General features: G+C 41.0%; 1 protein-coding gene across 2 annotated transcripts in view; it reads right to left on the bottom strand.

The window, feature by feature from the left end:
* Positions 1-26,733, bottom strand: part of REXO2 (RNA exonuclease 2) — a 313,083-nt gene that overhangs the window by 74,132 nt on the left and 212,218 nt on the right. Inside the window, exon 6 of one of the 2 annotated variants that reach the window (XM_044080976.1) lies at positions 26,198-26,251. In XM_044080976.1, the coding sequence (XP_043936911.1) occupies positions 26,198-26,251 (54 nt within the window). Of the gene's footprint in view, positions 1-26,197; positions 26,252-26,733 lie in introns of those variants that run through there. The other variant, XM_044080977.1, reaches the window with a different exon arrangement.

The following is a 26,733-nucleotide window of genomic DNA, read 5'->3' as shown; positions in this document are numbered from 1 at the left end:
GGCAGACAAGCTGTAATGGCCACAAGATGTACTTTGATAGAAGCATATGACAAACTATTTCTAAATGGCTCACAAATATTTCAAATCCAGAGGGGTAAAAACCCTTTCGGGAACTCTGTTATTGGCAAGGCATCACCTAGAGAAACTCTTCTACTTTTAAGTTGCAGGTTTTCCTCTCTTCTTAAAAACCTAATGCACATCCTAATGGAACAAGTGTCTAAAAAAATATCAAAACAAAATCATCCAAGCTGTTAGTTACAGTTGCTCTAAGGTAGGGTGTTTCACTCCCCTGATGCTGTCAGTGTGCAGATTCAGTCTGTGAGGAAGTTTGTGGTAATTGACCTTGGCCAATGCCATTAAAAGGGAGAACCAACTTTGCTCTGGCCAAAAAATGGGCTAGCACAATCTCTGCCAATTCTTTCTGGATATTTAGAAATACCTTGGGAATCGCTGCACAGGGTGGAAATGCATATAGGAGCATTCCCGACCATGGAAATGATACAGAGTTTGCCTTTCAATCATGGCTGCAAGGATGTCGAACACAATTTTTTTCAATAGTTTTGAAAGGAGGCCAACAGATCTACTTGAGGTGCTTCACTCTAGATCAAATCCTGAAAAACCTATACATGGAGCATCCAATCATGAAGGTCTGTCCATGATCTGCTTAGTCTGTCTGGCACTGTGTTTTGCTATGGCAGAATGCATGAGGCCTGAAGAGTCAGACTGCAGTAGAGCAAGCTCCCAGGCCATCACTGCCAAACAGTAAATAGTGTATGACCTTGTACCCTGTTGCTTGTTCAAGTATCATATCACGGTTTTGTTGTCTGTGACCACTAGAAGAGGACCCATAGTCCATACGTGACAAAGAGCTTTTAAGGAATGAACCACTGCCAACATCTTTTTTAGGTTTATGTGCTTTGGTGTGTCCGGAGGACCTCACAAGCCCTGCACATCAACTTCCATGCACACTGTTCCCCATGCAAAATCTGAAGAGTCCATCTGCTTAGATTAGTCTAGGATCTGAAGACAGAAAGGGAGTCCTGGATTCAGAGAAAGTTGATCCCTCCATCACTGTTTTTCCTGTTTCACAAATCCCAGTACTGGTGTCAGGAAATCCAAGGGATGAAGGTGCCGGGTCCAAAGACTCCAAGTACCAATGCATTTTTCGTGTGTATAGTCTGGCTAGTGGTATTATGAAGATCAATGATGCCACTTGGCCTGGACTTTTAACGAATTGTTTGCTGAGGCCACATCTAGAAAAGAGAAAGCCAGCAAAATGCCCTGATAAGTAAAAACTTTGTCTTCTGACAGAAAGACCATCCCGTTTACTGTGTCTATCCAACACCCCAGGAAAAGAAAAGGAAGGAAATGACTTTGTATATGGACTCCAAGCACCAGGATACAGAATCTGCACAAATCAGCAAGTCATCTAAATAAGGAAAAATGTGGATGTCTAAGGTTCTGCAATAAGAAACCTTTGGTCAGACACTTTGTAAACACTTGAGGTAGCCCTTAGGGTAATTTAAAACACTGATATTGTAAACCAAAACAACAAATCTCAAAAACTTCCTAAAACTGGAAGCAACTGGAATATGATGATAAACTTCCTGGAGATCTAGTTACCATGAAGCAGTGGCTATGAGTTGAGCATTTTAAATGTTGTAACTTTTACAAAGGTGTTAAAGGACAAACCTAGGATATTCTTAAGGAGTGCTACTTTTAGAATACCAAAAACATTCTGCAGTAAAATCTTTTGCCTTTGTGTATCACAGATGACCCCTGCTTCTATCATGTGATGGAGCACTGCAGGAAAAAAGAAGTTATGTATTCACCATAACGTTCCATGTGAGTCGCTCCATCTTGCCTTCATTCATCACTGATGGGTTCAGAGATGATCCTCTGTTCCGACACGGCCGACTAGCAAGCTCAAAGTTCTCCAGTATCTAGAGACCCCACCCCTTATCCCATAATGCACTGCTGGAATTACCTCAGATCTTGTTTGCTGCGTACAATATAATAGTACAATAATTATTCTACCTAGGAATGAATACACATTGAAAAACCAGGATGAGGACAGCCTCCAGGTCAACTGTCAGCCAGGAGGGGGAAGGAGGGAGGGACGTGAGAATGAAGGCGAGATGGAACAACTCACATGGAACGTTATGGTGAGTACATAACTTCTTTATGTGAAGTTGTTCAATCTCACAGTTCATTCATCAGTGATGGGTAGTGTCCCTAGCACCCTGATCTTGGGTGGCTCACGGCAGTACACTCTTCAGAACCGTAGAACCAAATGAAGCCCTGTCCCTGGAGGTCTTATCCACTTTGTAATGAGTTATAAAAGTGTGAGGTTAGACCAGGTGGCTGCTGCACAGATGTTATCCAAAGGGAATTTGGCTTGAAAGGCTGACGAGGTAGAAACTGCTCTGGTTGAATGAGCCTTCACCTTACTAGATAATGGCATTTTATGACAAGCATATGTATAGGTGATGCAATCTGACCGCCACTTAGACAGGGTTGTTTTAGCAACTGGTTTACCTTTCCTGGTCTCAGAAAAGGACACACAGAGCTGATCTGATTTCCTAATGTCTTTGGTTCTGTCCCAAATAAAATATAAGTTGTCTATGAACATCGAGTTTATGCAACATATACTCCAATTTGTTGGTATGATTAGGGAAGAAAACGGGCAACTCAATGACTTGATTAATGTTAACCTCAGAACACACTTTGGGCAGAAAGGATGGATTAGTCCTGAGAGATGCTCTGTCAGTATGGAAGACCATGTAAGGGGACTTGATGGAAAGGGCGTGGAGCTCTGACACTCTATGGGCTGAAGTGATGGCTACTAAGAAGATAAATTCTTAGTTCACAAGATGATGCAAGCTCAAAAGGAGGAAGAATGATACGAGATAACATAAAATTCAAATTTCATGGGGAATAAGGTGTCTTCACTGGAGGCCTTATGTGAAAGGAACCTTTTAGAAAAGCCTTAGACAATTGGTGAGCCATAATATTCAAACCATCAATTCCTAGATGGAAATTAGATATAGCAGCTAATTGTACTCATACCGTAGCTGCCGCTGCTCCTTTGTTGAAGATTTCTGTCAGGAATTGAAAAATAGAGGACAATGGCACTTGATAAGGGTCAATGTTGTGGGAAGAAGCCGAAATAAAAAATCTCTTCCACTTACTACGATACAATTTTCTGGTGGAAGGTTTGTGGGAAGCCAACAAAATCTGACTAGTGTCATGGGAAAGATTATAGAGCCTGGCTATGCGGGGAACTGGAGCAGCCAAGAGATTAGCTTCAGTGTCTGCAATGACGGGTGAAGATCCCCTGACGGATGTGCCAACAAGTCCAGAACTGGGTCCAGGATCCATGGATTTTCCAGAATATGATAAAGAAACGGGAACCAAATCTGCCGAGGCCAATGAAGGGCTACGAGGATGATTGTCCGTCCCAGCGATTTTGCTTTTTGTAAGAATTTGGATATCAGGGGAATTGGTGGAAATGCATAGAGGAGACCCGGGAGCCAATTGCGGACAAGGCCATCCCTCGGGGAGTGACCTGGCGTGGGAATTGGGGCAAAATAGCTTCTGCATTTGTTGATGTGACTGGCGAAGAGGTCGCAGGAAGGCTGGCCACATTTGAGGAAGATCCTGTCCGCAATCTCTTGTTTGAGGGACCATTCGTGGGGGAACAAGATTGCTCTGCTCAGTCTGTCCGCTATTACGTTGGATTTGCCCAGGATGTGCGTTGACAACAAAAAGCGCTGGGATGACAGTGACCACTGCCATACTCTGAGGGCTTCTCAGCAAAGGGGATAAGACTTTGTACCACCTTGTTTGTTCAGATACCAGACCACTGACATGTTGTCTGTCTGTATTGCAATTGTCCCTAGAGGAAGAGTGTCCTGAAAGTATTGCAACGCTAGAAGTACTGCTCTCATCTCCAGGACATTGATATGCAGATGTGATTCTTGATCTGTCCATGTGCCTTGGGCAGTCTTTCCCTGAAATAGCCCCCCCCCCCACCCTATCAGGGAAGCGTCCGTGGTCCCAGTGGCAACTGGAGGGGGAAGCATGAAAGGACGTCCCTATTGTGACATGAAGAGATGTCAACCACCATTGAAGATCCTTCTTGCAGGAATTTGTTATCAGGATCATGTGACTCAATGGAAGTTCTTGGTAAGACTACTGCGTGAACAAAAGCCATTGAAGGATTCTCATATGCATCCTTGCTAAGGGGATTGCTAGAATAGCTGCCGCCATCAATCTTAGAACTTTCAATACCTCTGCTGCTGGTACTCTGTTCTTTGATATTAGGGACATGATGTGTTGGCGAAGACTAGAGATTCTTTCTGGCGGAAAGTGAAGAGTGGTGGTTGATGTGTCTAGTTCTGTCCCTATAAGCACGATATGCTGCGATGGCAACAAGGCAGACAAGTTGACTGTAATGTCTAGCTGATCGCAGAGTGTCAGAGTAGCCTCTCTCGCTTGAAGAAGTTGATGCTTGGTGGTGGAGGTAAGGAGCCAATCGTCTAGATACGGAAACACCTGGAATCCTAGACGCCTCAGGTGAGCCGTGGCTACTGCCATGCGCTTGGTGAACACTCTGGGGGCTGTAGTGAGACCAAAGGGCAGAGCTCAGAATTGATTATGATTGGCTCCCAGCCGGAAACGCAGGTGATTTCTGGATGGTCTGGCCATCTTTATGTGGTAGTATGCATCCTTGAGATCGATCGAGCACATCCAATTGTCCTTCCCCAACAAGGGGAGTATGGACTGTAGCGTGAACATTTGGAACTTCTCTTTTCTCATAAATGGGTTGGAGTCTGCTGAGATCCAAAATGGGTCTCCAGTCCCTGGTTTTCTTTAGAACCAAAAAAAAACCTTGAGTAGAATCATGTCTGGTCTGCTGGGACTGGCTGGAGGACACTTTTTTTTTCTAGCAATCGGCGTACCTCTATTGCTGCTTGTCCCATGTGACTGGGTGGAACGTCCGGGATTTTTTTGACGGAAACAGGCTGGGTGGAGAATGGTATAAAATACCCTCTGGAAATGGTACCTCGTACCCAACTGTCGTTTGTTATATTTAGCCAGGCTTTGGGGTACAAAGATAAGCGACCCCCGACTGCCTCCAGAGTAGGACAGGCAGGCCTCCCTACAGGAGCACTGGTAGGATTGACCAGAGAAGTGATCTCTGTCACCCTAGTGTTGCGGACCCCCTCTGCCGCGAAGGTGGCATCTTCCATTGAAACCCCCTCCTCTGCCACTGGAGGGGGGCTCTTCACGTGTGTTTTGAAAGGCTCCTTGGGCTTTCCGGAACCACATCTTTCCTCCCCTCTGACCTCTGGGAAAGGGTCAAGTGGGGGTGGAAAAACGGACTCTGACGGCAGACAGAGTCTTTCCCTTCTTGCTCACACCTGGTTAAAGTCTCCTTCACCTTTGGCCCAAACAAGGATGAGCCGTCAAATGGGGTATTATTAAAGGAAGACTTGAAGGGTTCCACGAAGGAACAGAGTCGCATCCAGGCATGCCTACGGAGAGCGATTCCTGTACCTGCGGCTCTGCTCGAACCATCAGCTGCGTATGATACGAGACACATGGACGAGTTGACTATCGAATTGAGGGTAGAGATCTGAGTGGCAATCTTATTGGATACACTTGAAGCTACAGCACCCTGAAGAGCATCTCCCAACTCCTTAAGGAGATCTCTCTGCAGTCTGGTAAAATGTGTCAAGTAGTTCTGTGATCTGAGTGAGAAAGTCGCTGAACTGAACATGTGTTTCCCATATCTATCCATGATCCTAGATTCTCTATTAAGAGGATGGATAGATGAGGAAGTCTCAGAAATTTCCTTTTTGATGGCTGCTGCCACCACCATGGCACCAACAGGACTCCCTTGGTCAAAAAGGACTTATCCACCGGGGCTGAAATAAACTTATTAGGTCTCCAAGGAACAGGTTCTATAGATTCTGGAGACTCCCACGCCCTACGAGAGACCAGATCCATAAGCTCATCGTAGGGCAGAGATACCCAAGAGGTGGAAGGTTGAGACCCAAATGCCTTCAAGAGAACAGACTCGTCCTCAGTAGGGCTCTTGGACTGCCAATCACCACTCTGCCTAAGGATTTCAAGAACCTCCACAAAGTAGATGTCTTCAGAGAGGGATCTGGGGGACCCTTCTGATTCATCCAGGTCAGTGCCTGATGTGACAAGACTCCTGAGGGGAGTCCAAATGCCTCCTCTTGCATAATCTCTTCCTGGGAACCTCCTCAGGGGGAACTTCTGTTGAGGTCTAAGAGCAGGGAGCACCCTGTGGGACTACCTGAGGCTATGGGTCTCTGTGCTTGGGAGGACCAGAGGAAAAAGACACAGGCACTTTAGGGGAAGAAGCCAGACCTTGAGATGAGTAAGTCTTAGGAGACCACACTCGCCTCATGGCATTGAATGCACCTCAGCTCCGATGAGAAGGCGTTGATGGCTCCGATGGAGTCACGATCTCTTCCCGCACTGAAGCCATGGGCTCCAAGCCCGAGGTAGGAGCTGAGCTCACCTGAGCCGAGGCCCCGAGAGGAAGAGTGTCGGCACCGACAAGTCTGTGCGGCTATCCTCCCCAGACCCGACTGGAGAGTCTGCTTCTGTTTGAGTAGGTTGGCACCGAGAACGTCCAAGCAGATGGAGCCGACGACACTGGAGCAGGTGGCAGCTCCAAGGGATTCACGATCATCAGGTCAGCCTCCTCCGTCTCCGAAGGTCCAATATGGCTCGGAGGAGGAGGAGCAGACAATTCAAGGGTAGTGGTCTTCGGCTCCGACAGTTGTGTCTGAGCCGACCGCACTTTAACTAGGCCTGGTGCCTTCAAGAGTTTCTGAACCAGCCGGTCCATATCCAGATCAGATAAGCTGACAGAGAACCTGGAAGAGTGGACAGATGGAGCCGATTGGAGCAACATGGAAGGAGGTTTTTCGGTAACCGGTTCCAAGGCCATGTCCCAGTTCCAAAAAGAGCAGACTGTCTGCTCCGAGGGCAGTGGAGCCGGAGTCACCACAATTTCTGACCCCTTTCCTTTCTTGGATCTAGAATCGGTGGAAGACTTAGAAGACTTGATTTACTGGCTCCATCCTGGTCAGACAATGCCTCAGAAAAGGGGTGCTTAATGATACCCCTATAAATCAATTTCCTCTTCCTTTCAGCTAACACTCTTGTGGAAAAGGAATGACATATGCTGCAAGACTTTTGGAGGTGTACCTCACCCAAGCAGTAAACACACTGCACATGGGCATCTGTGACTGACATTTTCTGTCCGCAGTCTGGGCACTTTTTAAACCCAGACTTTGGATGCTTGTCCTTATCTTCAGACATTACACAACTCAAGCACACTAATTAACTAAGAGCTGTTTTAAACTAAGCAACTCGCACAAACATACACACAGCCCAAAAAGGGGCACTAACAACTAATAACTACAAACAGTAAACAGAGATCCAAAACGACAGTCCCAAAGGGGATCACTGATTAACTACTAATCCTAAGGCCAAAAGGCCGAATGCAAGACAGAATACTGAGGAAAGGGTTAAAAACACAGAAAAAAGTACTATTTAGTAACTAGTATATCTGCTACTATGATTAGAACAAAGTATATAAAAAAGTGAAAATATAACTTGCTGAAAGTTGAAAAACTCCCAATAAAGTCACGAGCCAAGCTGGAAACCAAGAGATCCGTGCCGCGGAAAACTAGATCTGAGGTAATTCCAGCAGTGCATTATGGGATAAGGGGTGGGATCTCGAGCTACTGGAGAACTTTGAGCTTGTTAGTCAGCCGTGTCGCAGCCAAGGATCGGCTCTGAACCCATCAGTGATGAATGAACGGCGAGATTGAACAACTTCACATCAGATCTTTCTAGTCTGGTGGGTGTGGAGGAATTCCCTGAAAGGAGGAGGATTTACTATCCAATGCAAAAAGTCCTGCTGGGTTCAGAGATAGTTTGGGGGAAGAGAAGGAAGGGTGGGAGAGGGGTAGGGGTGATCTGTGACTCTAACAGTCATTCCTTTGGAGAGGGCTGATCCTTTTTCAAAAAGGAAGCTCTCATGTTTGATTTTGAAGAATTATCTTCCTGCCACTTCCTTTTTGCTTCCTGATTTTTGTTTGTTCTGCCCCTTGAGGATGACACTGTTTGGGGAGAACTTGGGTACATGAAGCATCCTAGATACTCTGTGCATTAATTTGCTTCCGTCATCCCACTGTTTGGCAATCTGTGTAACAGAAGGGCACAAACATGCATTCAGAACTTAAAGATGCATTCAAAATTTAGCCTTTTAAATTAGAGCAGTAGCAGCACTTTGAGGCTGTATCTGCACATTCAAGCACACCTCTCAAAGTATGCTTTGAAACTTTAGTCAAAATAGAAATAATTTCATTCAAGACTTTTGTTCTGTAGGCAAAAATGCAGCAAAATCATCCAAACTCCATGCACACTATACATTTCTACATATAGCCTTAATAATTTAACATTCTAAAAGCTAGATTACTAGAAACAGACATCCTTTTGCCCTGAACATATAATCATTTCCTCTCTTTATCAGAGGGTTTTGGATTAGATGAAGCAAAGGACATTTTATTTGAGCAGAAAGCTGAGGAGACCATAGGTGGATCAGCAGTCAAATAAGGAGAGAGACTTGTCATATCCTAGGAGATCCTACATTTTCTCTGAACCTTTTTCGGACTGCTGGAATAGATACTGGTATTCATCAAGCAGCTTTATAAGCATCTTCCACACTAAGGTCTATAGCTAAACTAGCACTACAGCCAGGTATGGGAACACAGCCATCAGAATTAGCTGTCTGCAGAACAGTCTCATAAACAGCTATAATATGGTTATCAGCAGTATGATGAAGCTTTCATTTCTTTTTCTTCACTACTTAATAAAAAATTTTGGAGACACACTATTGTCAGGCATGGGGTCTCTTACCTCAGATTATTCTAAAAGGGTTCGATTCTCCATACCTGAGCCAGGTACTGAACAGCCCCGGATGATATGTCCAACCCTCTTTCAACAGTGGCCGGCAAAGTTACACTAGTACGAAATGGAGCAAAAGGTAAGTGATCTGCAGGCCGAGCAGTGGTCCCTGACAAAATCACTACCTGTAGGCTGAGGCACATTTTTTTTTGGTGTAACTGGATTTGATTGGGGGGAGGTGGGATACCAAAATTAGGATCCATCAGGTAAGGGGAAAAAACACCAGCCAGAATAAAAAAAACAAGAGTACTAGATAATGCATCATAATAAGCACATAATGTTTCTAGTAATAACTATATCCTATACAACTAAACTTTGCCAAGCTGCTGTTACAAAAAAAAAAAAAAGGTTTGAAATGTGTTCAGAATTCTTTTACAGCTGACAGAAGTACAGAATTTTCCTGCACACAAAGTCCAAACATTAAAGCAATCAATGTTAAAAATTAGCTCCACATACTCTGACCATGTTGAACTGCCATAAAGTAATGTTTAAAATCAATTTAAACTATATGACAGAGTAAAGTCTGCACAGTACGGGGATTCTCAAATGGTGGCTGTCCAGTGAGCACCCTCTCCATGGAACGCCTAACTTGAACCATCAAAATCGCATATAAAGCCGACCAACTGCAAATATGAGGTGATAATTCTGAAAACTGCAGCTTATAATCGATCCTGATCTAAAAAAGGGACCTCCACTCTATTCTCTACGTAAAAATTGCTATATTCCACCTTTCTTCAATCAAGGTACCCCTCACCACATGTAAGTTCCAGGCCTTAAGGCACCAACAACCCAGACTAAAGCCTGCAAAATCCTTAAAAATGTCTAAGGAAATGGAAATTATGGAGACCTAGACTACCAAAGCGAAATTATCAGCAATTGCCTCTCCCGAAAAAGAAATCAAAAAGACAGAAGCTAACCAAACAGCAGCAGCAAGAATCATCTAAATCCAGCACAAAGCAAAAACCCACAACTAATATACACATGGATGAGCTTAAACAAGCTCTCTTGCCTCTCTCCAAACAGCTGTACAGAGTTTCTCTGAGCAACTTTCTAGTTTTGGCAATACAATCAACCAAACTGCTAAGCGTATGGACCACATTGAAGAAAAAACAAAAGCTAATGAATACCAGCTGGGAATAATAATAGAAGAGCTCAGCGCCAAGAATACTGCATTATCTGAGATCCAACAGAAACGTATTGTTTGGAAGTGAGGAGCCAGCGGAATAATATGACAAGGGGTTTACCAGTGAAATATGAACATAAACAATTACTAAAAGTTGCCAAACAAATATTTGAAACTTTACTTCAATCCGGAGATAACACGAGTGAGATAGCAATCGAAAGGGCCCCACAGTGCATTACATAAAAAACAAGACTCTGAGCTCCCAAGACAAATATATGTAAAGCTCCTGAACTTTCAGGATGTACAAAGAATTCTGATTGCCACTAAAAAGCGGAAACAAATATCCTGGAATGGCCAAGGAATTGTAATGTAGAGTCAGATTTCAAATGCGCTACCCAAACACCCTAATTTTCTACACTAATTCGAAATATGCGGTCGACTCACTTAAAGAGGCGAAAGCAGCATTTATTAAATGTTTCGGTAAAGCACCAGAATCGTGAGGTTTCCACAAGTCTTAAAAATCTCCAAATAATCCAGCTATTAGAGATATGTATTGCTGTTTTTTTCTTTTTGTTCTGGCAAATTCCTCGATTCAAGATAAAACTTTATGTGAATAACCAGAACTTTACCCACAAGCTCGACAAAATTACATAGGAACGAATGGCTCAAAATTTGTTAGGTAATGGGAAACAATATACGTAACAACATTTTAAATTCCTGTGATGCAACCATGGCCTAAGGAAGCAAAACCAAAATAACAGAAATGATAATGAGGAAGAGAGAAGAAAAAGGAAAAAAACATGCGTCTGGAGCATTTCTCCTCGGGCCTCCGCTGAAAACAGGCTCTGTAGAACCTAGTCAGACTTTCCCGGGCAACAAATGTTAAATAAATTAAAAAAACTAATGTTTCTAAATGTAAATATTCTATCAGAATCTGTCTGCCACTAAAAAGCGGAAACAAATATCCTGGAATGGCCAAGGAATTGTAATGTAGAGTCAGATTTCAAATGCGCTACCCAAACACCCTAATTTTCTACACTAATTCGAAATATGTGGTCGACTCACTTAAAGAGGCGAAAGCAGCATTTATTAAATGTTTCGGTAAAGCACCAGAATCGTGAGGTTTCCACAAGTCTTAAAAATCTCCAAATAATACAGCTATTAGAGATATGTATTGCTGTTTTTTTCTTTTTGTTCTGGCAAATTCCTCGATTCAAGATAAAACTTTATGTGAATAACCAGAACTTTACCCACAAGCTCGACAAAATCACATAGGAACGAATGGCTCAAAATTCGTTAGGTAATGGGAAACAATATACGTAACAACATTTTAAATTCCTGTAATGCAACCATGGCCTAAGAAGCAAAACCAAAATAACAGAAATGATAATGAGGAAGAGAGAAGAAAAAGGAAAAAACATGCGTCTGGAGCATTTCTCCTCGGGCCTCCGCTGAAAACAGGCTCTGTAAAACCTAGTCAGACTTTCCCGGGCAACAAATGTTAAATAAATTAAAAAAACTAATGTTTCTAAATGTAAATATTCTATCAGAATTCATGAATAAAGGTAAATCGTTCACTTCTAATGTGCCTTCTCTATACAGACGTCTGATATCTTCTCTTACTGACTACCAAAGACTAAGCCCCTTCACGCAGTTCTGCTTAAATGGCTTAAAAGGGATGTACTAAGAGAGAGAGCTGCGCGTTGTAGTGTTCAGTCGAATCGAACGGGATAACTGCATTTTGTTGTTAAATTGTCTGGTTTGATTTATATATAATGAAACAAAACTCTTCAAGATTTGAATAAGTCAGCTGTCCTGCGACATAGAATATATGGTGAAGCAACAGTAACTTTAGTTCAACAATTTGCACCGTAAGAATACCCTATTAGACTTCTGTGTAGGTTGCTCTGTTTAATACTTCTCTTAAGCAAAGTTCACTCACTGGTAATGTATGGAGCTAATGCAGATTTGTCATATGATAGGCAGTGCTTCTCCGGATCTGTTGGGCATGAGGAGAACACTGGTTTCGTATTCCCCCCATATTTTCTAAGGGATTTATCATATCCTTGTTCTGGATTGGATGTCTGAAATCTTAAGCTATCTATCATGTCCATAGGTTCATAGTAGGCTATATGCCCTAGGGCATTTACAAGCCTAGCCAGAGTGTGTTTGGCTTTCGCCACCCATTTTAAATTAATTTTGCTATGCCCTTTTTCGAGGTTAGTATACTGTGCCTCTGTCTAACAAAGACACAGAAGTGATACCCGGGGTAAACCTACGATCTCCCATCCACTCATCAAGATTCCTCTTGAAGAGAGTACTCTGCCTAACCTGGACTGGGATTTTATTCCAGAGTGAAGGGAGCCTCTGGGTTTTTAATCTCAACTCCAGAAAATAAAGAGCGCTTTAAGTTATTAACTTCAACACAACGGTTCATGTATAGGTAAATCTCCTTATGTACAGATATGGGTCACTAAAATAAGAACACTTTACCTACACATTAAATTAACCTTGTATTCATGAACAAAGACATATGATCTCCTTCGGGGAAATAAAGTACACAAAATTAACTAACTTGCTTATTGTTTTCATGTAACTGAAAAGTGACACACTGTTATTTTCAATGTTCAGATCTGAAGGAAAGCGGGGGTTATAATTTCTATTGGAACTTAAAGGTTGTATAACTTATATAGAGTGTTACATGGGTTCAATGTTGAGATTCGCTCTTTAAACTACAGAAGTCTTTTCCGTCAATGTTGCATGCTGAATTTTTTTTCCTCTCTCTCAAATAGATCTTTCATTTCGTAGACAGGGATAAGCATATAAGATGAACACTGGACTACTCTTCTTTCCTGTCAAATTGTGTATCTTATACTTATCACTATTGTACAGTTAAGATACACTATTGTACAGTTAAGATAGACTAGAACATAGTGATATGAGCTTTGGGATCATATATTTTTATTTTTCTATAGTGTGATTATATTAAACTTTGTTAGCTACTAAAATATTTTATTGTCACTATACTATCAAATTGCATTTGGTAGGGGCTGTGTGGGATTTTTTTTTTGAATCTTGTGAAAATCTCAGCTGGACGTACTTAAAGGTATGACAGTGAAATTAAGTCATGTAGTATTTTATACTTTTATATTGCTTTAAGTTAATTTTTTGCAAACCTCAGAAGTCAATATAGGATAATGAAGAGATCCTTATTATCTTTTATGATCTTATTTTGAAAAGTAAGCTTTGAACTTGAGTACCACATCATATTAGGGTTACATTCCTAATAACAGGAATTAGCAACCTCCGAGTTTTCATCTTTGCAAATATTATAATAAGAGGAAATTACACATTTCATTCTCTAATTACTTTTGGCATCACCTTCAACTAGGAGTAATGTGGATATCCTAAGTAGGGGAAAGGATGAATAATCTTGGCATAGATATAGTGCTGCATATTAGTTGTAGATTTGTTTTTGAGTTTTCACGGTTAATTAACATTGGACTCTCAGGTTACCTTCATACCTTGGGAAAAAATTTTATAATGTCGATTCACTTTGTAACCTTTCTTCTTCAAACTCTTTCAAACAGTGAGGTTAGGTGGTCAGGCACAGGGTTAGCTTTGAAAGAGTTTAAGTGATACTAATATGACAAAAGATCTTATCAAATTCATAAAAAAGGAAGATCAGGCCAACATAGCTAGTAAACATTTCACAGAAAAGCCAATGACACTTACATTACAGTGTAAGACTGAAGAATGTGGACAATAGATTTGTGGAATGTGAGATGATTGCATGATAAGAGTAAGAAAAAAAATACTGATGCACTTATTTAAATCACAGGCAAATATTTGTTTCTTACAAGAAACTTGTATTTTAAAGGAAGAATGGTGGAGTAATGCAAACAGGAAATAGATAAAATCTATTACTGGATCTGGAGACCGCTCTAATTCTAAAGAAGTGGCAATTATAATTAAAAAATAATTCCAGGAACCAATAATAGAGTATAAATCGGATATTAATGGTAGACGGTGTTATTTCACAGCTCTAAGCCCCACGTTTGAAAAGCCCATCCTCTTTGTAAATTTATATGGCCCATGCCTAAAGCAGCACTACTTCATTTTAGAGATCTATAATCTCCTGTGTAAGTTCCCAGATCACTATCTCATATTAGGAGGAGACTGGAATACAGTTATAGACTTGGTATTGGATCACACTAGTAATTCGTCTTCACATAACTTTCAAGCATCACTCACTTTAGCTGAACTCATGTCAGACCTAAATCTCATTGATCCTATTACATACACACATATACATACTACTACAAATGTCATAACACCTGGTCAAGGCTGGATTTCTTTTTAATTTCAGAATCGCTGATGAGAGGGGGATTCAAATATTCCTCTGAGCCCAAGCTCCTGTCAGACCATTCAAAATCACATTGAAAGTAATTCCCCCTAGCAAATTCACCAAACACAAATAATAGATGTAACTGGTCCCTACACAATAACCTACTATCCAGAACAGAAGTGGTCCAAGAGATAATAGACAGCTCTCCAAGAGATACTAGACAGCTTAACGGAGTTCGAGGAGAGTCTAGAGACCATGGACATTTCATATGAAATCCAGTGGGCTGCTTATAAAGCAAAGCTAAGGGGGTTACTAATTCATAAAACTTCTTATTTTAAGGAAAAAAAACAAAGAAAAAGAAAGCAGATTAGTCTTGGCACTAAAAGAACTAGACAAGAAATACCAGATGAACCCAAGTGCTGACTTAGAGAAATAAACAAAAAACAAAAAGAACTAATTGAACTACATCAATATAATCTTTCATTGCAAGAACTAAGATCCATAGCGAGGTACTCAGAGTGGGCATAAGTGCCATCTACAGCCTTAGTGAAAATTGAAAATAAACATGAAGCTTCTAGGATAATCTTACTTCATTACCAAGATAAGCTGTACAAGTCAGATCTACAATTTATAGAACTATTTCAACAACTATATACAGAAATCTATGGGATGAATATCCAACAAACTCCTAATATTGAGATAGAGGGGTTCTTAAAAAATCTTTACATTTCCTAAATTAACTGATAAGCAGGTGGCCCTTCTCACTGCCCCACTCACTCAACAGGAAATGTCAGATGTCATTGGAAAACTCATTCAACCAAAAATTGTCAGCCATCCTTTTAAAAATATTCAACTACATTAAAGTAAATGGTATAAAAGACCTCTATTTAAACAACTCCAAAACAATATTTATCCCAAAAAAACAACCTAGATAAATCAAACCCGCATAACTACAGGCCAGTCTCCCTGATAAATGTTGATATTAAAATCTTATCCTCACTTTTAGCAGAGAGGCTCAAAAAAGTAATGCCTTTCTTATCTCCAGAACAATCTGGTTTCATGTGTAATAGACATACATGGGACAATACACTAACCTTGGACGCTATGATTCAATTAACTAAAAATGACAGAAACCCAAGGTATGCACTGATTCTGGATGGTTGTAAAGCATTTGACAGAGTTAATTGGACCTTCCTATTTTTAACCTTGTACCACTTTAACATCCCCAAAGAATTTATTAATCAGATAAAAAATGTATATAGCAATTCATATACTTATCTTTACATCAATAAAAAGTTTTCAAATCCCATAAAAAATAATGGAACAAGACAAGGTTGTCCACTCTCCCTGCATCTGTTTAATCTATACATAGAGCCTTTTTTCTTTATATCTCGCAAAGAACCTTTCATTCAATCCCTAGAATCTTAAATACTAGAATAACCCTAACCCCATATGCGGATGATTTAAACATCTACTTTGAGTGCCCAAACAAAGATTTAGGGAAAATAGTTTCTTCTATGAATGAATATTCAAGGGTTTCTGACTACAAAGTTAACCAGAAGAAATCTCATATTTTTCCTACTAATCCCATAAATCATAAGGAAAATTATTTCCTGGATTCTCCTTACAATATTGTATATTCCTTCAAATATCTAGGAATGTCATACGAACACACCCACTCATACATAATGTTGAATAATGCCCTTAAAGTATGGTCTGCTGTCACTCAGGACCTACACAGATGGCAACATTTGAAACTTTCCATGATGTCCAAAACAGCAGTCATTAAGGTGAATAACCTACCAAAGCTCTTATATCATTTCAACGTAATTAATTCCATTATTCCAAATAACTTCTTCCACAAAATAAACAAAAAACTTGCCAAATTTATTTGGTACCCCAATTCAGTTAGAATAAGCTATTTAAAACTGATATATCCTAAAGAAAAAGGGGGATTGAGCCTACCAGATTTTCAGCTTTATTACAAGATCATATGTGCAAGCAGAATTACCTTAATCTAAAACTTCTACCCAAAGATGCTTGGGTCCTTCCTAGGTACAAATTTGGCACAGACACGTGTCCAAAAATAATATAAACCTTAAAGCACTCCCCTTCATAACACCAACAAACCTTAGAAATATTAAGATCATCAATACTTTAAAAGACAAAATAAAAATATTTCAAGAATTGATAAAAATCACAAACTAGACAAGGCCTTGTACCTTCTTCAGCCTATTCACTTGAACCCAAACATTAAAATGAACAACAAATTGTTAAATCTCTCAGAGTTCCCACTAATCAATGATTGTATAGTTTGAGATATATATAAAAATAAACTTAAAACACTACAGGAGCTTCGAGTAACATTGAATGTAAATAAATATACTATTATTCTACGTCAGATTAGGGAGATTGTAGCAACTCTAACTAAAGACGTACATATAAATGAGAAAGACTTAAGTAGTGTTATAGAAATTATAGGAGGCCTATCTAGAAAGAAAAAAATGCTTTCAATTTCTTACAAACTGGTTAATTTGATTAAATATAAACCCCTATGCCTATACTCTAAATACTGGGACAAACAAGGAAGTTATCTTTCAAAAAAACAGAAGCTTAAAGCAATTGAAACTACTACCAAATTGTCTCCTTTCAAAAAGCTTATATACACGCAGCTAATAAACAACAATACTTAATATACTCCTCCTGTATTGAACAAATTCAATCCTAAAACCTCCCCAGCCTGCGCATGTGGCTCATTTCCTCATGCGGACCTCCTACATGTCCTATCGTTTTGCAAATATTCTCATAAACTTTGGTGCTCTCAAAGTACATCTAGACAAAATGGTGCAAAATCAATGGGAACTAGTTATTCTCCATATCATAGACCTTAAGTTCTCCAAACGGAATTACCATGTTCTAATTACTCTATGTTCATTAATCAAATTGTATATAACCCAAAACTGGTTAGATCGCACCAAACTTTCATGGAATGGATTCAGGAATATGGCAACTAAATACATATCCTCTCAAAAATGCATTATAAGAAATAGAGCCTATTATCAAAAATTCTGGAAACGTCTCTTTGTCCACATTCTAGGTGAATAGTCAAATGGTAGTAATAAGATTTCCGATACTTATTTCAAACAGGCCCAGATATTCCAAGCTCTATACTTCTGTTGTCTTTGCTTTCTGAAAAAGGAATATATATTCTTTTGCGAATACGATTTTGATGGTTCAATACTTTGCGTTTCTTTCTGGCTCTACACTTGAATATATGTTAGTAGCACTGATTGTAAATAATGTATATAGTGTGTATACTTAGAGGTTGGAGTTTTATACGGTTTTGTTTCTTGAAGCATATATGTATTTACTATGGTTTTATTCAACTGTCAGATTCTACCTACCTTGTATGTGCTGCAAAAAAGAATAAAAATTCTATTTGGAAAAAAAAAAAATCTGCACAGTACATTCAAATAAGTTCATTCACGGTAAAAATCACAATCCAATGTTAAAAACGCACAGGGCAAAGTCACACATGTAGGAAATCTTGTAGTAATGCTTAAGAAATCCAAGTTCTGCAATATTTTCCTATCAACAAAATGAAATTAAAGCAGAACAAACAATAGTAAAGAAAGGTCTCTACTGTCTAATGGCGTGCACGTGCACACAGTACTTTTGACAGAAATAATGGAAGTTTCTTCAGAAACAGTAAAAACAAACATTTGTTAAAGACAAAAGCCAAAGAAACACAGATTCTCATAGGACTCTCAGTAAACACAGACAAAAACAAAATACTAAAATAAATATATACATTTTTAAATAAAAATAGAGTAACTAAATATAATAGAATTAGAGAAAGGAGGTCACTATATGGGGCTAATCTGAGCAGTAAGCCAGAAAAAAAAAATCAGCAATGGGTCCTGTGAAGTGTCAGAAGGCTTTCTTCTTTGGATGGCAAAAAAAACCACTGAACACATTTTCTCGACAGCTTCAGGTTTCTCTCTCAGGATATGCTCAGCCAATCTACTGTCACAGGAAGAGATAGTGAGGGGAGTCTGCATTTTTTAAAGCTGGCCAGTACTGAGTTACATTGGCAGATAATTCAAGGGGTCACTGAGGCAATGGGAATGATGAACATTTGCAGCATACACAGTATGTGCTTTTTTACTAAGGGTTGATTAAAAGCTTGTTGAATGCTGGATAACTGCACAGCTAAGTGAAATTACTCTGTTCTGTAAATCATTGTGTACAGTACTGGATTGCAAAAGCAGACCTGGGAGTCCGTCATTAAAGAGGGAGAACATGACAGGGGACGCTTGTGGTATGCACATGTTAAGCATGCCAGCTGAAGAGAGGAAGTGATTACAGTAGGCTTTCAAGGCTGTATTTTGTAGATACCTGTTACACTACTGAATGCAATTTTCAACAAAGCATAGTTTCTTTAGCTTGTTTTGTAGGACAGTATGGTTGACAGTTTCAAAGGTTCTAGTCATATCGACAAAGAGACCTGTTGTAATTTAACTTTCACTGATGTGAGAACAGACCATGACCACAAACTACCACATAGGTGGTAGTCTCCTAAATACAGAAGACATAATAAAGGATCTGAGGATCCAAGTAGATAGTAATCTCACCTCTGATAATCACATTCCCAAAGTGGTTAAAAAATCTTTCTACGTGGCCCACCTAATCACAAAAGGGTTCGCCTCCAGATCAAAAGAGGTCATTGTGCCCCTCTACTCATCACTCATCAGACCAATCTTAGAGTACAATGCCCCATTTGGGATGTACCTTACAAGACACCTGCAACAGCTGGAAAGACCACAGAAGTAACTCACCGAGAGGATCAATGGCCTCAAACAGATGCCCTATGCAGCTCGACTGAAGAAACTCCAGTTGTACTCGGTTGCATACCGCCTACTCAGAGGTGATCTCTGCCTGACATACAAGGCCATGTCCAACCCAGAATTGATGGATATGCTCCACCTAAAGAAAACCTTATCCCCCTCGAGCCACACGCTCTAGGGATCTAAACCTCACCACAACAATAAATAGGACGTGCTGGAGGGATATATTCCTGTCCCAGAGACTTCCCATGCTTTGGAACAAGATCCCAATCTACATTAGGCAGAGCTCCTCGCTAACATGCTTCAAAAGAAACCTTGACGAGTGGATGGGAAACAGAAATTTTACCTCAGGGATCACTTCAGTGGCTCTGCTGGACAGAGGCACAGGAAACTAATCTAAGAGGGCAGCGAAAGCCAACACATTCTGGCTAGGCTTATAAATGCCTTTGGGCAGATAGCCAAGTATTCACCTATGACATCACATATCACATGACTTCAAGTCTTCACACGTTTCCTTTTTAAAACCAGTTTAAGGGTACAGCCATCACTTTTACTTGGCTTAGTAGAAGCATTCAATCTAGTAATCCACCTGTATTCATTATATTCAGTTAACAATATCACCACCTCTCAAACTTACACATGTAACCTGCAGCATCGTGAACTTAATGTATGTATAGCACCTTAATTTGAAACATGTTTCGCTAAAGCATTGTGCATGTCACCCTTTTTAATGTCAAAGATATTCATATACATGTTCTTTAAAACTGCGATCAGTCTTCCCAACAGAAAAACATAAATGTTTTGTACATGTAGTTACACAAACTAAATGCTGTGTATTACAAGCAGCATAATCATGAATATTTTACATGAGGAATGGATATTCAAAATGGTCTTGACTTGTATCACAATATTGACAAGTATAACAGGGATGGGTGCACTTTGTATTAACTATCTTTCGAGTACATCACTTAAAACACACTTTCTTTTTCAAGTTAGGCTTGTTCTTAAAAGTGAAATGTGAGTTATCTCCCACAATGCATCATATATTAAAATCTACTGATACAATTTGCTAATTCTAACAATATTACAAAAATATTAACATCTGTAGCATATGTAACAGGAAATTTTGGAAAATCATTCTGTGCAGCATTACTAACAGATTACTCTTGGATCTAAAAAATGGGAGCAGCTTTGCTCGATCACTTATCTGCATGCGTTATGACTTCAGAATCAGGATATCCTCTATTAATAAAAATCTTCCTTTAAACAATTCCAAGACTAAAATGTTCATCATTACTAGTTAATCACGAATTTCTCATTCTCTGACTCCTAATAATATTTTTGTGTGTGTTTATACACACACACACACATATATATATATATCTATATATATATATAAGATGCATACTACTTCTATTTAGTAATGTATTTTTCTTGCCATACTTGGGTTATTTGCCTGTAGGTAGCCCTCAGTCGGCCTGAATACCAGAGACTTAGTATTTCTGCGTCAGATGCTGTCGTGCCTAGACTGACGTCAGGTCATCAGGGGTATAAAAACAGGCAGCCAACACCATTACATCAGTTTTTGCCCCCAAATAGGGAGCTAGGTTATGGTGGGTAAAACACCACCAGTAAAAAGTAAATACCAATATCAGTAGTAATAGCCATAGAGGAGAGAGAGAGAGAGAGAGAGAGAGAGAAAACCAGGGGGCTGGAGGGAGGGAAACCAAGACTGCAACAGTGAATACACTCGAACTTCTACATTTATGGTAAGTGTACACAACTGTACTATGTTCTTCGTGCTTCACTGTTGCAGTCATCACACTTGGGTTGATTCCCAAAGCTGTGGAAGGGTGGAGGCAGTCAAGAAGAGTTAGGGATGGCTAGCAGGCCCTGCAAGACTGCTGTAGCAAAACCTGCCCTGGATTTGGAAAAGATAGGCAGGTGGTAATACTTGGTGAAGGTGTGTACAGAACTCCAGGTAGCAGCTTCCAGGATGTCCCTGGTGGGGACTCCCCCTGAGAAATGCTGTAGAGGTAGATGTTGCCCTAGTGGAATGTGTTCTGACCCCCTGAGGGGTTGGTTTGCCATGGTGCTTGCAGCAGAAATGAATGCAGTGTGCTATCCCATTTGGAAATGGTTTGCTTTGAAATGGCTCTGCCCCTGTTGCAAAGCCGACTAGTAACTGGTCAGATTTTCTGAAGGGCTTAGTCCTATCAAGGTAGAATCTGAGCTGTCTGTGCACTTCCAAAGAGTGCAGGGTCCTTTCCTCTTTATTTTGAGGATTAGGGAAGAAGGTTGGCATAAAGGAAGGGTTGGTCCTGAGGGGAAACCCTGTCAGCATGGAAAATAATGAAGGGTTCCACAGCCATCAGTGCTTGTAGCTCAGACACTCTTCTAGCTAAAGTGATGGCTAGAAGCAAGGCTGTTTTCCAATAGAGGAATTTTAACTCTGCTGAAGCAGCAGGTTCAAAGGAGGGAAGCGTGAGCTTTTCCAGTACAAAGTTAAGGTTCCAAGCAGGGGTGGGTGCTCTCCTTGGTGGCCTTAAGTTGTTTGCACCTCTCAGGAACTGTTTGATGAGAGGGTGAGAGAATAGAAGTGGCTCAGTGTTGTAATGAGCAAAGATGGCAGAGGCATGGATCTTAATGGAGAAAGATAGGCCTTTGTGGAGTAGTTCTGCTAGGTAATCCAGGATTGGAGGGTAAGGAGGGCAGTGCTGTGTTCTCTCCTTTAGACCGAATCCAAGAACAATACCTTTTCCACTTATCGGCATAGGATTTCCTTGTACTGGGCCTTCTGGCTTCAAGGATGACGTCCAGCACCTGTTTGCTTAGGAATGCTGGTGGAGTATTCAAGGAATAAGCCAGGCTGCAAGATTTAGGGTTTGCAATTGTGGATGCAAAGTATGCCCCTCTTGCTGAGAGAGCAGGGGTGGGGTCTGGTGTAGGTGCCAGGGTGGCACCATTGTCAGGCTGCAGGAGTGGGTACCAGTGCTGGCATGGCCAGTCCGGGGCAATCAGAATTGTCCTTGGCCTGTATTGTTTTGTCTTGAGTAATACTCTTGAGAGAAGGGGCAGAGGGGGAAAGACAGACTGAGAGGTTTTCCCATTGAAAGGATAGGGCATCTACTTTCCAGGCCCTGCTGTGAGGGTCCCTGTTGCAGAATTTGCTGAGCTGGTGGTTGTAGGGGGAGGCAAAGAGATCCACTTCTGGGGTCCCCCATTCAGAAGGTTGAAGGTGCTGGGCTCCAATTGCCGCTCGTGTGAGTCTAGGAGATTTCTGCTCAAGTAGTCTGCCAGTGAGTTTTGTTTGCCTGGCAGGAATTGAGGTTGTAGATGGACTTGGATGTCCAAGGCCGTGTTCCACAGGGTCATGGCTAACCTGCAGAGTGGGTAGGAATGGGCTGCCCTCTGCTTGTTGATGTACCACATAACTGTGGTGTTCTCTGTTTTTATCAGCAGTTGTCCTGGAAAGAGCAGGGATCTGAAAGCTGTCAGGGCATTCTGTACAGCGAGCATCTTTTTTTGGTTGATGCGCAGATGAATTTGACTTGGCCTCCAGTGGCCCTGAATACATTTGCCAGCCATTTGTGCCCCCCACGCATAGTCTGATGCGTCTGTGGTCAGGGTCTGGGTGGCATGGGGTTGAGTAAATGGCAGTCCCTTGTTGTGGTTGCATGTTTCTGCCCACTAAAGGAACTCTGTCCTTAGACAAGGTACAATAGGAATGACTGTTTCCAGGTCCTGAGAATGTTGGCACCAGACTTTTTAAATACCATTGAAGTTTCCTCATATGCAGTCTTGCATATGGAATTGGCAGTATACATGAGGTCATGTACCCTAGGGCTTGCTGTATTTTTCTTGCAGATAGCTGGGTTCTGGTGGCCAATTGCTTGAAGTAGTCTGTCAGACAGACTTGCTTTTCTGAAGTGAGGAATGCCATCTGGGAAGTTGTGTCCAAGCTTGCTCCCAGGAATACAATCTTTTTACTGGGTACCAGTTTTGATTTATTTTCTTTGATGTTGTACCCCCCCAAAGGAAGTGAGAAGGTTTTTTTTTACAAATGCCAGGTGCTGTAGCAGCAATTCCTGTCTGCCTGAATCAGGCAGTTATCCAAGTACGGGTAAATTTGGATATTTCTCTGCCTGCAGTATGCAATGGCTGGAGCCAGGCATTTTGTGAGTACCCTGGGCACAGTAGATAAGCCAAAGGGAAGTGCAGAAAACTGATAATGCATACATCCTGCCCTGAAAAATACACTTCCTGCATGGCTCCCTTATGGCGATGTGCAGATAGGCTTCTTTTAAGCCTAGGGTGACTAACCAGGCATCCTTGGCTAGCACAGGAAGAAGCTGTTGCTAGGTAAACATTTTTAATTTTGGTACCACCAGGAAGGTGTTGAGAATTGAAAGATCCAGGATTGGGTGCCAAGAGCCCTCTTTCCTGGGTACCAGGAAGAGTCTGGAGTAGAATCCTTGACCCCACTGTTCTACTGGAACAGGCTGAATAGCTCTGATATTAAGCAGGGAAAGTACTTACTTTTGAGCCTCTGCCCACTGGTTTGGAAGAAGGTCTGGAAGCCCGCTTGGGGTTGGCAGTGAATGGAAATAAAATTTGTACCCCTGGGATACGATGTTGAGGTCCCATCGGTCCTGGGTGATGGACATCCAGTTTTTTGCATGAAGGGCAATTTTTCCTCCTAGGGGCACAAGCAATTGGGCAGGGCTGGGCCGTGGAGTAAGGGAGTCATAGTGAGCTTTTTCCATAAGGAGGTGGCTTATCACTCCCTGCTTTAAGGGTGGGGGCACTCCATTGCTTAGATCTCTGCATACCCTGAGACTGTAATCTAGGTGGTCTGTTTCCCCTGGATCTTGTTTGAGAAGGCCTGGAGGGGCTGGAAAGGACCAGTGTTTTGAAGGGCGATGCTTACTGAATCTAGGGGGTTGCACTTGTAAATATTCTTTAACAGTCTGCATAGATTTAGCTTTTTCTTCCATCTTTTTAAGAACCTCTTCTGCTTTGGTGCCAAACAAACCGTCCTTATTCAAAGGAGCATCTAGTAATTTTGATTTGACATGGTCTGGCAAGGTCTTCTCCTTCAGCCAAGCATGTCTTCTCAGTACAGAGCCAGTGACTGCTGCCCTGCAAGATGCTTCTAGGGCATCAAAGCCACACTGCAAAGTATACTTACTGACTTGGCTTGCAGAGTGCATAAGCTCCTGCAATTCTTTATTTTCTGCACAGTCTGGAAAAGTTACCCCCCCTTTGTTTAATGAATTCCATAACATGTTTAAATGGGAATGGAGGGTGGTGGTCAACTACAATTGTCAGTGTAGTGGATAATGCATAAGCTGTAGACATGCATGTTGTGGAGGACAGGGAAGACATTTGTGAAGGAGAAAGGGAATTTTCGGAGGGTTTTTGGATCATTTTATGAGGAATATGCATAATCAGGAGTGCAACAGGCACAGTTGGTGAGGAAGAAAACAGAGCTGGAGAGACGACTGATGAATATGGATAGAAGGAGGGGAACATATGGATAGAAGGAGGAGAACATATGGATAGAAGGAGGGGAACATATGGATAGAAGGAGGGGAACATATGGATAGAAGGAGGGGAACATTATCAGTACTACAAGTTATATGAAGAGTGGGAAGGTAGAGGGGAGTCTAATTGACTTTCATTACAATTTTACAAAAAGGTGGGTCTTAAATAGTGGCGAATATTCTGAGATTATTTACTTGGGCATTAAGGGAGGGGACAGCTGCTGCCAACAATGAGCCACAATAACCGTTTTGCTAAAAGTACTGTTGTGTTAATGCCAGCACATGCTAGATTTGTGAAGGGAGGGATCAGCAGATCACAGACTATTAACAATGGTGAAGGCTACATTCAACCCTTCTTTCTGGCAGCCCTCTGCCACCTCCCTGACCATGTCTACCTTCATTTTGGCTATCCACCACCTCCAGCAGGTCAAAGCCTATAAACACCACAACATGTGCCCAACCTTCCACTTTGTAGATCACCCAAGTTTCCTTAACCCACATCATACTGAGTCTACGTCTGAAGACTGGTTTTATTTTCACAGAAATCTAGTCTCTCCTTTCATGCAAAAACTATTTTTCCTCTTTATTACTGGGCCTCCGATTACCAAAACTCATCTCTCTCTCTCGGCCACACTAGCTCTCATCTCCTTTACTTTCTGACTTATGCCACCTTCTCTCCTATCTGCATCTTTTCCCCTCCACTTCCACTGCCGCAGCTTTCTCACTCACTGTGCTGGCTGCATTTCGACCTAAATCAATTATTCCCATTTTACAGCCACAATCATACAACCTAAAAGCCCCTTACTTACACTATTACGTCACTTAATACACTTAATCTTTATGTCAAATTTTTTGTACCTCTCAACACATCTTCGCTCACATTTCCACTACCACTTGCACTCTTTCTTACCTATCACCCCATTTTTCCCTTTACTTTAAAGTCAGTCTCTTTTAAATTACCATATTTGTGGTCATCCTGTATACCAGTCTCAGATTCCCTCATGCTCCTCCTCTTGTTCAGTGTGTACCTTCCTTCACTCTCAATTTTAATTCATCCTCAACATTTCTCTCACTATTCAAGCTTCTCATTCTCACCTTTTCCTGAACCATCAAATTCACATCTACCACCAAGTTAACCATCCAACATACAATTTTGTTAAACTGTGGAACCTCTGTTACAGAGCTGCTTCCTGACTATGCTTAACTTTGCTCTGTTCTTTAGGCAATGACTGAACAAGATCCCACTAGTGGAGCTAGTTTAAATAAGAGAACAACTAAAAACAAATAAAAATTAACCAAACTTCCAAGTCACCTGTGAGAGGATTCTTTCTTCGGTGCTTGTTCATACTCTTCTGGATACCAACGTCTACAGGAAAAATAAGTTTTTAAAAATACATTACTTTTCTGAAGCAAACATTTCATATAACAGAAAACGTACTCGTCAACTACATACAATATACATGTAGAGAAAAATATTTCTATTACAAAATAAATAACAATGCATACTTGCTTATCACCTGATGATATCAATTACTGCCACATATCCAAACCGTTGCTTAAATGTCTTTATAGGTGCATTCTTTACCCATAAACAAGTCATGTTTACCTTTCACAAAACGGTAAACACCAGTAATGGAAATACTGCCCATCCACAGGAAGTTGACGGCCTTCATACAGCTGCCTTAATTCTGTGGCAGTTTTGTCTGGCAAACACTGCAGTAGGAAAATCCAAAGACCACAGGTAAAAACTACCTTGGACTTCTTTATGTTACTGAATGAAAATAGAGATTTCAGCTCTTATGTTCCACCAACCAAAGGTTCCAGTGTAGCCTCCCCACCATCACATGC

Source organism: Protopterus annectens, chromosome 8.part0 (assembly GCF_019279795.1).
Source record: "Protopterus annectens isolate FY-2018-M chromosome 8.part0, PAN1.0, whole genome shotgun sequence".
NCBI classification, from domain to species: Eukaryota; Metazoa; Chordata; order Ceratodontiformes; family Protopteridae; genus Protopterus; species Protopterus annectens.
Note: the sequence above shows the minus strand (reverse complement) of the source record. Positions and strands in the feature narration are given on the sequence as shown.